Here is a 13,278-nt window from a genome sequence, read left to right as displayed (position 1 = left end):
TTTTTTTTTTTTTTTTTTTTTTTTGGGAGACAGAGTCACTCGGTTGCCCAGGCAGGAGTGCAGTGGTGATCATAGCTCACTGCAGCCTCAAACTCCTGGGCTCAAGTGATCCTCCTGCCTTAGCCTTCCAAATGGCTGGGACTACAGGTACACACCATTACACTAGGCTTTTTTTTTTTTTTTTTTTTTTTGAGACAGGGTCTCACTCTGTTGCCCAGGTTTGAAGTACAGTGGCACGATCTTGGCTCACTGCAACCTCTGCCTCCTGGGTTCCAGTGATTCTCCTGCCTCAACCTCCTGAGTAGCTGGGATTAGATTACAGGTGTGTACCACCACACCCAGCTAATTTTTGTATTTTTAATAGAGACGGGGTTTTACCATGTTGGCCAGGCTGGTCTCGAACTCCTGACCTCAACTGATCTGCTTTCCTCGGCCTCCCAAAGTGCTGGGATTATAAGCGTGAGCCACCGCGCCCAGCCCCAGCTATCTTTTTAATATTTTGTAGAGACACGATCTCGCTATGGTGTCCAGACTAGTCTCAAACTCCTGGCCTCAAGGGATCCCCCCACAGTGCTGGGATTATAGCCATGAGCCACCCTACTCAGCCCTGATAACCTTGATTTAATAGCAGTAACAACATCAAATATATTGGCCTTTAAAACTGTTTTTAAAAATTGGTTACTTATAAACATTACTTACAAATATAAGTTACTTATAAATATTATGAGCAAATTCATAATATTTCCCAGGTTCCTTCACAGATGAATTTCATACATGTACTCCAAAGCACAAACACTATCCCAGAGAAAGCAATTCTCTGCAGTATTATGTTTACATGAATAAAGCACTTAATGAAGAAAAGCTCACCAGAGATGGAGCCAGCACCAAGGACCTACAGATTTCAGAAGAGACCTGGGAATAGCCTGAATAAAGCTGTTAACTATTCTTCAACCAATAGCTTCCCCCAGAGAGGAAAGGATTTCTGTAAAAGGAACTCACAGGCCCACAAGGGGGAAGAATGGATCGAACTTTTCATATGAAATTGCTACTAGTTGCCCAGAGTCGTCTTCAACTTTAGAACCATAGGATTGCACTAATTCTTCTTAAATATAGGGTCATTTCATTCTCATGTACTGCTGGTGGGAATTTTAACTGGTACAGCCTTTTAGAAGGTAATTTGGCATAACAATCTCTTAAACATTTTAAATGTTTACATTCTTTGACCTAGTAACACTGAATAAACAAAAATCTATATATGAGGATGTTGTTTCTTTATTTGTTATAGCAAAACCTGGAACTTAAATGTCCAAAAATTGAGGAATGGAAAGATAAATTATGATACAACAGTAAAATGAAATACCATGTCATATAGACATGGGAAAATGTTCATGATCTATTAGAGGGGAGGGGATAAGCTGCTGAACAGTATGTGTACGATAATTCTAAGTTTTTTTGTTTTTGAGACAGGTTCTCACTCCTATTGCCCAAGCTGGTGTGCAGTGGCATGATCATGAATCACTGTAGCCTCGATTTCCCAGGCTCGAGTGAAGCCTCAGCCTACTGAGTACTTGGGACTAAAGGCACATGCCACCATACCTGGCCAATTTTTCTATCTTTTGTAGAGACAAGATCTCGCCATGTTGCCCAGGCTGGTCTTGAACTCCTGGGCTCAAGTGATCTGCCCGCCTTGGCCTCCCAAAGTGCTAGGATTGTAGGTGTGAGTCATCACATCCAGCCCCTAATTTGTTTTTATAAAAATTGCTGATATACACATGGGACAGTCAGCAGAGATTAACTCAAGGGAAGGGTGAGATGTGGGGGAAACGTTTGCTTTCTAGGTTACATATTTTGAAGCAGTTAGTCTGTTTTTTGAAAGCCTATTATGTCCTGATCAGAATTTTAAGTGTTTTGCTTCTCAGATCTTCTTACGTAATCTTCATTTATTAAAATCCTAGCTACATATCCCTTTTCCCCCTGTTTCTTAGCTGAAGGTATCTTTGCTTGGGGTGAGTTATGGATCCCTGTGAATAAGGATACAGACTTCTTTCTCTCATTGGCTGCTACTGACCTGACCATTTGTGTCTAGACAAGGAGGAGAGAGCCAAGCTTGAAGATGCTGAGCGGAAGTTACAAGATGCTGAGAGTTCAAGTGGATATCAAAGGAGACTTCTAGGACAAGGCCTTTCTCTTTCCTTGGTTTTGTTCAGTTTGGGAAATTTTTGGAGCTAAGAAGACATTTATCTTTGCTTTCAGGACATCCAGTCTGACATTATGACATAAAGAAAATCTCCCAATTCTATTACTCAGATAGTTTTTGCCTCCATTCAAGTTACCCTAATGCCCCAAATGCCTTGAAAATGGAGGCACTGGTCTCATCATCAACATATAGGAAACAGAAGGAGAAGAACCACGCCGGGGGAAATAATGCTGGGTTCAATTTTGGAAATGCTATTTTTGAGGTGCTGCTGGTTCGCCCAGTTACCACCCAGGCAGAACTTTCCAGTAACTGGGCAGATTAGTCTGACTCTTGGGGGAGAAATATGAGCTGGGAATAAAGAAATGGGAAGCATCATTGCATAACAAACCTAAGAGAAAATGAGAACATTTACGTAGAAGAAACAGAGTTAATGTACCAAGAGCAAAAAGAAAAGAAGGGTGAAAAAATAAGTCCATAAAAGAAAACCAAAAGGAATCAATGGTAAGAGAGAATGAAAAGCTGGGAATGGGGGCTCATGCCTGTAATCCCAGCACTTTGGGAGGCTGAGGTGGGTGGATCACCTGAGGTCAGGAGTTTGAGACCAGCCTGGCCAACAAGGCGAAACCGTGTCTCTACTAAAAATACAAAAATTAGCCGGGTGTGGGGGCGGGTGCCCATAGTCCCAGCTACTCAGGAGGCCAAGGCAGGAGAATTGCTTGAACCCAGGAGGCGGAGGCTGCAGTGAGCCAAGATCACACCACTGCACTCCAGCCTGGGCCACAGAGCGAGACTCCGTCTCAACAAAAAAAAAAAGAGAGAGAGAGAGAGAGAGAGAGAATGAGAGACTGAGTGTAGCACAGTATCACAAAAATCAAAGGAACAGGAAGTTTCTGAAAGGGCTTAGGGGACAGCATCCAAATGGCAGAGGGGGTTTGTACAATAAGAGCTGCTGTGTGTTCTCTGGAACTGGGAATTGGGAAGCATCTAATGGTCTTAAGAAGCTGCAGAAACTTTTCTAGGGCAGAAACCAGAATATAGAAGGTTTAGGAGTGAATGATTGGAAGGAAGTACGACTAAAGAATAAGTTGTGAGAAGCAGAATGAAAAGCAGATGTTACATAGCCTTTTTCTCATACAGAGGGAAGACTTGATGAAGGTGGGGAAGTTAGCACGGGAGAATGAAAGGCTGGACAAAAATGAGAAAAAAGGAGAGGAAGACACAGAGGAGAGGAGCTAACAGAGGGAAGGAAGTTCCAGCCGGGGCAGGAGAGCTGGGAACGGAGGCAGCAGCTAAGGAGGCTGACCATAGACATAGACTCTTTCCGAGAGCCTGGATGACAAGCCGTGGGGGTACAAGGAGGTTTGGAACCCAAAACACAAGTCGAATCAGCTGGGGTAAAGTGGCGAGGCAGTTCCACGTGCTGACACTTGTGGCTACCATGTGAAAAAAGACTGTGCATATTCTAAATGACAGCAGTCCTGCAGTGACGTGAATATCCACTCTATAAGCTATGCAGGCAGGTGTGGGAAAAGAGAGGAAATGTTGCGCCATGCAGTTGCAATCTTTATGTAAGTATCTGAATACAGTATAGGCCCATAACATAACAGGAAATAACAGAATGCAAAGGATTGAAACGTTCCATGTTGTTGGTAATAAGAGTGCCTAAGTGTTTCCATCTGTAGGAACATATTCTGTTTTTAAATGCCAGAAGTGTGAGTAGTTTGATCTTTAGGAGAAATTATAATCAGATAGCATCCAAAAGGTTTCCATGATACAGCTAAATTATCTCGGCCTGTCACAGGTTAAGGAACATTTACATTCTGGAAGTCCACATCAGCTTTTTCTAGATAATGAATCTTAAGTACCTTCCTATATTCACTCAATTAGTGATCGTGGACCTTGATAACACTATCGAGAGAAAGTTTCCAACTATCATTCAAATCATATCTAAAAAGGTGGTCATAAATATTTTAAAACCTCAGTGAACTAATAAGACCTGGACCCATTAAGGATAAGATCTTTTACAACAAATTAAATAAAACAATTTATTGAAGTCTGGACTCAAGATAAGCTAGATTTACTAGCTGACCTTTTATTCATTTAAAGAACAAAATTAGCTCTAATTGCATTAGAATGGAATCCAGTAAATTTTCCTGAGTCTTCTAATGCGGCATCTATGTAAGAACTGCTGTAATTGTTTACAAGTAAGATGGAAATGCTTTGATTATAATCTCTCCACTTGTTTTACTGTGTAGTAAAAGTATTTCTGAAAACCTAAAGCCAGTTTTTCTGACAGTTTACTATTTTTTCTAGTAAACACATTGCATCTTTGGTGTTAATGAATAAAGAGTATTGTGCCAGGGGTAAAAATTAAATTTAGAGACTGTGTCATTATTCTAGGCAGTAAAAATAAGAGTAATATAAGGAAGTCAAAACTCCTTTTCTGGAAAAATCAGAAAAGGGATGAAGACCTGAATAAGAACATTTTAACTGCTTCCTCTTGGATGTGGCTTGGAATCATAACTGAGATCTATGGGTTTGGGACTGCTGAATTTGTAAGTACAGGAAGGTATCAAGAATGACGTATAAAACTCACAACTTTTGTTGCAGTTGTTCAGCGCCTAAGAAATTTCACTGATAATGTTAGCATATTTCCCTAGCATTAAAAATAGGTCATTTGAAAATTTTAAATACAGTCATTTAAAAATGTTAAATAATGTCACTTGTGAACTTTACCACAATCATTCTTTATTTATTTATTTTGAGATGGAGTCTGGTTCTGTTGCCCAGGCTGGAGTGCAGTGGTGCCATCTCAGCTCACTGCAAGCTCTGCCTCCCGGCTTCCTGCCATTCTCCCGCCTCAGCCTCCCGAGTAGCTGGGACTACAGGCGCCCGCCACCACGCCTGGCTAATTTTTTTTTTTTTTTTTTTTAAGTAGAGACGGGGTTTCACCGTGTCAACCAGGATGGTCTTAATCTTCTGACCTTGTGATCCACCCGCCTCAGCCTCCCAAAGTGCTGGGATTACAGGTGTGAGCCACCACGTCCGGCCCAGTAATTCTTAAAATTCTTTTTTTTGTCACTGATATTTTGCTTTTTAAAAATTTATTTATTTATTTATTAGTTTAGAGACAGGGTCTCACTGTCCCCCAGGCTGGAGTGCAGCAATGCAATGACAGCTCACTGTAATCTTGAGCTCCCGGGCTCAAGCAATCCTCCTGCCTCAGCCTCCTGAGTAGGTGGGAGTACAGGTGCATGCCACCACATCCAGCTCATGATGCTTAGCTTTTAACATAGGCAAATACCTATGAAATGTTTCCGTTTCAGTAGCAAATAAATCAGGGAAAAATAAAACGACCAATATTCTTTAATCTTTTTTTTTTTTTAAATCAAAAGCAGACAGTTTTATTAGGAGGAAATATTAAAAATAGAAAAGCAAAAGGCCTTCCAAGTCTGACAGGATGACGTTCTGAAATGTTCCTAAACTTTACATTTAAAGTATCCTTTTGTATACCAACTAGGTTCTTTGCTCTGCCTCCCCAGCACACTTTTATAAAAATGCAAAACTGACAGCCTTTTCCTACCTAAAATAATACATATCCATTGCCTTTGCCTGCCTCTTGCCCCTTATTCTGGTGTGAGCCCTCCTTTCTTTCTGGAACCTACCACTTTCCCTTCTGACAGGGCAGTTTCCCTATCACAGGGGCTGGTGAAGTGAAGTCTTTCATGGGGACTGATAATGGAGGCCCGGGAAGCGGGGCTTCGCCAGGGACTGTGAGCACCAAGAACCATATCAGCCTGAGTGGCCAGGACCACCTCTGACACCGCAGAGGCCAGATGAGAAGAGGAGGGTGGGCAGAGCACTAGGATACTTGGCAAGCCTGCAGGCAGCCCCACCGAAGTCACACGCACCCCTGCTGTTTTTCCCTGTAAGCTGGTTTGATTTGGGTTTCCGTTACTTGCCACCAAGAGTCTTGATTAACACAGTACAGAGGAGTGTTTCCACTAGAGATGAAGAGGTGCTTAAGAGCTGTCAGCACTGAGCTGTTCTTTCATGCTTCCCTCTTGGAAGTGTGCAAAAGTCAATGAAAAATGTCTTTGGGTCACCTATAAAAACTGCTGTGGAGGACACTGTCCTTGTCATCTGCTCCCACATAGAAATTAATTTTTAAATTTACTGTCTTGAAAAACTCTCTCCTGAGAAACTGAGACGCCTTCCTTTAAAAAAAAAGTATTTCAGTCAAGTAAGACGGCTCACAGCTGTAATCCCAGCACTTTGGGAGGCCGAGGCAGGTGGATCACTGGAGGTTAGGAGTTTGAGACCAGTCTGGGCAACATGGTGAAACCCCATCTCTACTAAAACTACAAAAAATTAGCCAGGCGTGGTGGCACATGCCTGTAAGCCCAGCTACTCGGGAGGCTGAGGAAGGAGAATCACTTGAACCCAGGAGGTGGAGGTTGCAGCGAGCTGAGATCAAACCACTGCACTCTGGCCTGGGCAACAGAGTGAGGGAGGCTTTGTCTAAAAAATATATATATAATAATAATTAAATAAATAAAAATAAGTTAATATTAAAAAATGTATTTTTTGCTCTTACTGCTAGGAAGGTATGATCATATTTGACATACAATCATTTTGGTTCTTTTTCTTCTGTTGATCTTAAAAAACACGGAAGAAGATCTTTCTATGTCTGACTGTCACTATATATACTCTCTTTTACTTTCCCCCTAAATTGTTTAGGACTACGGAATAAAAGTCGGTATCATGCATGGAATAAAGAAGCACTTCAAGGCATAGAAAGGGAAATTCAAAAAGGTGAGACTACAGAAACCATTTGCTATTATTTCTCTAAAAAAAATTTCGTTCGACTAAAACTACCGTACAAAGTTCCGACTCTGGTTGACATGTCAGCTTGGTTAAGAGTCTGGCGTATATTTTAAAAATATGAAATGCTTATTTTCCTTAAAAATATTTTAAATGATTAAATGATTATTTTGTAACTGCCCATGATTATTCTCTACTACTATTGTCAAAAGCATTAATTGGAAAAGTTTAGATCACTGAAAGACAAGTGTTTATACATATTATTTTAAAGATTAACAAGCAAAGCTTTAGCTAAATCACATAGCTTTAGCTGTCTGCTAAAGCTTCTATATACAATTTTATTGTATACAGAAAAAATTTAGACATTACAACTATTAAAAAGCCCCACAAGGCATAAGCTAAACTCTGTGAAATGCAACAACAACAAAAAAACTAAATGACATGAGAAGCAAAGCATCACATTCTCAGCACTTTTGTTAGGGTGAGGACTGATGATGAAGTTACTGAATTGTAAGAAATCAATCCACTTGCCACCGGAAATCAAAATGTCAGCAGAAAGAAAACTCTAATGCCAGAGGTAAAGTGGTTCCTGAAAAATATCTTGATAAAATTTGTATATTTTGAAAAAGGAGTTATATTTGTTAAACAGAATACCTCCTGTGAACTCTCAAAGGGAATTTAGAATTACTATTGATAACAATATTGCCCTCTGAAAGGCATCTCAAATGGTTCCTGTATCACCTGATCCAATATATTATGAGATATTAATTAGAGAAAATGTGACCATGCATGATGGGATGTCTAGAGGGGCCCAGCCAGTCACCCCTTCTCTGGTGCTTGCTGATAAAGGCAGGAGTGCTCTGAGAGCAGGAGAAGGAGGAGCTGCTCCCCACGGGCCTGGGCATGGGGGACCCACTGTCCGAGGGCAAGGGCGGGTGAATAGCTGGAAGAGGGCAGAGGCTTCCTCTTCCGTCCTGGGGAGAAGACAGCAGCAAGAGACCTTTGAGAAATTTGAGGGGAAGAATGCTTATTCCTCTACCCTGTATTCATCCCAAAATCTTTATGCAAACTTGTATTTTTTTCTCAATACTTTACCAATGTTTCACTTTTTTTCACAAAGCTCCTTTGACTAATTTGAGCTTTATGGAAGAGTTGCAGGTCCTATTCTGCCAAGTCTTTCTTGACAGTTCCATCCAAACAGTCCCTGTCCCTAAAATCCATCGCATTACCTGGCTCCTATTTTCTTGACAGAAAAGAGGAGAAGGATGAACACTGTTAAGTTAGCCAACTCTACCTACACTTGCTCAAAATGACCAAACTCAATACACAGTAAGATGGGGAGGACAAATAACCTGGTGCCTGCTTTGCTGCCTGCCCTGCCCTCCACGGTGGCTGTCACCCTGCTCCCAGCCCCAAGTCCAAGTGGGACCTCAGGATCCCATCAACAGAGTTCCAGGCGGTGGCTCTGAGGCCAGCTGAAACTTACTTGCTATCCTAGCATCAAGGCAAGGCTTCTGCTAGGCAGGACCAGATATTTCAGCAATTCACTTGAATATGTTGTCTCTAGGTGTTGAGACTGTAATTTCAGGGTTAGGTTTTGGTTTTATCTTCAATATAGACTATAAGGAACTCTGGACAACCATTCCTGGAAGACCTGTTAAAGGAATGTGAGGTCCCTGGAAAGTCATCTTGAATTTTAACACTATCCGGAGGAGGTCCTGGACTCACCATAGACTCCTTTAGAATACAGTTTCCAGGAATGTTAAATCAAGGGAAAAACAAGTTATTCCTGTCTTGCTTCAAGGAACAATAATAGAGAACAGAGGAAACAATCCAAGCTCAAAGTACTTTTCTGGATCAAGGGCAGAAGACATAACTGCTTTATTTAAGACTCAGAAACTAAATATCGTCTTAAAGATCTTCCAACGAGAAGGTATAATTTGAACCCTGTAAAGCTTTTTCATTTCTCCTAATTTCAAAAGATGATTCTGCCTGTTCTTCAGCAACAAATACCCCCCTGGACTATTCAAACTCCCCCTTTTGAATCCCGTCTGCTCATTAATTTCACTTCAAAAGAGTATTATTCCCCCCCAAGGTGTGTGCAAACTGGGTAACCACAGGCACAGTGACAGGAATCTGTCGCCTCCTTCTCCATTATTACCATGGACTAAGCCATGTATCATGCTACAACCATGGAGGATCACTGAAATTTGAATGTTATATAATTTTCATGTGTCATAATACATTCTTCTTTTAATTTTTTTCAGCCACTAAGAAATATAAAACACATTCTGAGCTTGCAGGTCACAGAAAACAGGCAGTGGCCTGGATCTGGCCCATGGGCCATAATTTGCTGACCCCTGATTTAGAACCACTCCTGCCCCACAAAAAGCACTTTACTGTTAAGTTTTATTTTACATAAAATTCTATTACTATGAGACTTATTCCTCCTTCTTTCTTGCTCTATTTTAATTTAAAATGTAATCTATTTCACTTCATTTATCTCTTTCTTCATTATAAGGATTTTCTTGCATCTGCCTTTGGTCAAATGATTAATCCTTCATATAACATGGGGGTCATTACCACATATCTGAAAGTTTACATGATATATAATATGCTTTCAAGGGCGATTTGTCTAGAATACCTGGGTATTATAATTTCCCTGATACTAGACATTTTGTTCCAAATAGGATTTATTTCTCACATCTTTCAATATCTCAGGTGTATGAGTGATTTATTGAGGAAAATAGAATAAATAGTCAACAGAATGACTGAAAGATGCTTAAGGGCAGGTGAGTTGAAAATAACTATCAATGTCTTTTTATTTTATTGTTTTTTAGACAGAGTCTCGCTCTGTCACTCAGGCTGAGGTGCAGTGGTGTGATCTCAGCTCACTGCAAGCTCCACCTCCCGGGTTCACACCATTCTCCTGCCTTAGCCTCCCCAATAGCTGGGACTACAGGTGCCCAGCTAATTTTTTTGTATATTTTAGTAGAGATGGGGTTTCATCCTGTTAGCCAGGATGGTCTCAATCTCCTGACCTCGTGATCTGCCTGCCTCAGCCTCCCAAAGTGCTGGGATTACAGGCGTGAGCCACCGCGCCCAGTTGCTTTTTTTTTTTTTTTTTTTTTTTGAGAAGGAATCTCGTTCTGTCGCCCAGGCCGGAGTGCAGTGGCGCCATCTCGGCTCACTACAAGCTCTGCCTCCTGGGTTCACGCCATTCTCCTGCCTCAGCCTCCCAAGTAGCTGGGACTACAGGCGCCAGCCACCATGCCCTGCTAATTTTTTGTATTTTTAGTAGAGAGGGGTGTTTCACTGTGTTAGCCAGGATGGTCTTGATCTCCTGACCTTGTGATCCACTCGCCTCAGCCTCCCAAAGTGCTGGGATTACAGGCGTGAGCCACCGCTCCTGGCTGCCTTTTATTTTTTATTTTTAGAGACAGGGTGTGGCTCTGTTGCCCAGGCTGGAGTGCAGTGGGCACAGTCATAGCTCACTGTAGCCTTGAACTCCTGGCCTCAAGTGTATCTTCCTGCCTCAGCCTCCCAAGTAACTGGGACTATAGGCATGGCCCACCACACCTGGCTTTTCAATGCCTTTTAACAAACCTTATTCCTCTAAAAGGTATGAGCAAGCCAAATTTCTCTGTGGGAGTCAAGATTAAGTAATGGTGAGTTACTGAGAAATGGGAATAAATATAAACTGCAGGAGTAAAGTACTTGTTGAACGATGGATAACAACATCTTCCTCTTAGAGAAATGAGCCCATATGCAGAATTTGCATGGAGATGGAAGAGTTACTTTGGTTGGGTCTTCTCTGAGCCCTACTGGTTAAGAGATGAGGACATTCACGCTTCTGTAGGTAACATAGGGGCACTGGTATACCAGACAGCTGGTTTCAAAAGCACTGAATCCACAGGATTTTTGCTGCATTTCCTAGGTCTCTACCAGCACAACCAAAAAAAGTAATGTGGAAATTATCTAGAGAATTTAGCTGAGAAAAACAGAAGCCACTGGATTTTCTCCTTTAAATCTTCAGAGGGGTATATACTCCCCTGGAAAACCAAGTTGCCTCTCTGCTCACATTCATCAGAATCATGCTGGACTTTTTCTTTGCACTATACATGGAGTTGACAGAAGCAACAGTATCAATACATGTAACTTTTAAGATGAAATAAACCACTGAGAATACAAAGCAAATTTTCTGTCCTCTACTAAATAAATTCACGGCTCCTACTCTCACTTTTATGGCTAAAAATTGAATGTAAATGGAATGCCTTCTAAGCCTATTTTCAACACAGTATTTGATTGCAATGTAAACTGCATTTTCAGGCTTAATGGGAAAATAAGGTTGTAGAATTTTATCTTGTGTATTTTATTTAAATGATGCATAATATGCTTTTAAAACAAGGAGAATGATTTTCAACATGAGTTACCAAAAAAAAAAAAAATCAATGTTTCATTACCTTATTAGGATCAGGTAAGAGCACTGTAGGCCTTAATGCCTCCCCAAAAAATGAATAAAAGAAAAATATCCAACAGATTAACTGTAAAGACGAGTGGGTTGATATGATGATTCCATGAAAATTAAGACAAATAAACAGCAAATGTGGGGTTTACATTTCTAGTGCTTTCTTTAAAAAAAAAGAGTGGACTAAGTCATCAGTTGTGACTATTACATTTTGTCTCTCCAAGCCTTTGGTGTATCTTTTGTTTTACAGGTACAGAATAAAACCATGCGTCATCTGAGCAAAAAGAGAATCTTTGTTCTTTGTCATGGTGATAGATACTATGTACTTGAGAAAGTGTAGCATTGCATCTACCTGGCTGTAATGTGGCAGTAAGTCCATTCAGTACAGTTTCTTACTTTTCAGATACCTGGGACCTTAAACACTATGTAGAAATGATGTCAGGTGCTAGTTTTAACAAAGAGAAAAGAACAAGGAAAAAACAACCCTCTAGGTCAAATAAAGTGAAAAGCATTTACTCTGTGGAAGAAACCAATAAAAATGTGAAAACAAAGAGTTCTAAAAATAAAGTTTGACCCTACATGTTCATACCTGGTAGAAGCCTGTGGAGTTCTAAGTCCATTAGGAAAGGGTAGAGAAGGTTAAGTTTCATTTGTTTCACTCTGACTCAAAACGTTTATACTTACATCTTGTCTTGGCCAGCACCGACTCGGAGAGTTAATCGGGGGATAACCGGACTCGGGGCCAGAGCGACTGGTTCCACTTTTATCTGTGGAAGTTAGCACGTTAAAGTTCAATATGGTTTTTCAACATAAGTACCTCCTACCACTTCTCCTACTCCCCCACTCCCACAAACTGAGTAACAAAGTTGAAGCCTTAAATATGGCGAAAATCTTAGAAAGACAATCCGGGCCACTCTGTGTTTTTGTTTCTCAACAACTGAAGGCTATCTGGCATCCTGAGAAATTCTACAAACTTTAATCACGTTATGTAAATATGATAGTTATTTCTATTTGTTTGGGTTAACTTTTGGACTTAATTACATTGTTAAAATTTTAAACAAAATTGTTACCCAGATCATTTTGGTGCAGCATTTAAATAATCACCAGACTTAAATAGAAAAAAATACAATGATGTCTTCCCTATAAGATAAAAGCATCTCTTTATGAAACTTGACAAACATTAAACTCATCCTAAGTTTGCATTATCAAATGAGAAAGCTGAAATACTAAGTGTAATTGTTCCATTCAACTGTTTAATTTTTGGCTAGAGGTAAAACTATCTGAAATGCTGTAAACAAAAACAGGACGGGTGTGGTGGCTCACGCCTCTAATCTCAGCACTTTGGGAGGCCGAGGCAGGCGGATCACAAAGTCAGGAGTTCGAGATCAGTTTGGCCAACATGGTGAAACCCCGTCTCTACTAAAAATACAAAAAATTAGCCGGGCGTGGTGGCGGCGCCTGTAGTCCCAGCTACTCGGGAGGCTGAGGCAGGAGAATGGCGTGAGGGCGGAGCTTGCAGTGAGCTGAGATCGCGCCACTATACTCCAGCCTGGGTGACAGCGTGAGACTCTGTATCAAAAAAAAAAAAAAAAACAACTTAGCCAGGCATGGTGGCAGGTGCCTGTAGTCGCATCTACTTGAGAGGCTGAGGCAGGAGAATCGCTTGAACTCGGGAGGCGGAGGTTGCAGTGAGTCAAGATTGTGCCACTGCACTCCATCCTGGGTGACAGAGCAAGACTGCATGGAAGGGAGGGGAAGGAAAAGGAGGGGAGGGGAAGGGGGGGAGGGG

The 13,278-nt window shown here is 41.1% G+C and overlaps 1 protein-coding gene across 1 annotated transcript in view; it reads right to left on the bottom strand.

Moving 5' to 3' along the window:
• Positions 1-13,278, bottom strand: part of TAF3 (TATA-box binding protein associated factor 3) — a 211,399-nt gene that overhangs the window by 31,771 nt on the left and 166,350 nt on the right. The window contains 1 exon segment of the mRNA XM_017872492.1: positions 12,174-12,256. Within this exon segment, the coding sequence (XP_017727981.1) occupies positions 12,174-12,256 (83 nt within the window).

Source organism: Rhinopithecus bieti, unplaced genomic scaffold (assembly GCF_001698545.2).
Source record: "Rhinopithecus bieti isolate Rb0 unplaced genomic scaffold, ASM169854v2 scaffold_6933, whole genome shotgun sequence".
Taxonomy (NCBI): domain Eukaryota; kingdom Metazoa; phylum Chordata; class Mammalia; order Primates; family Cercopithecidae; genus Rhinopithecus; species Rhinopithecus bieti.
This window is presented reverse-complemented; position numbering and strand designations above follow the sequence as displayed.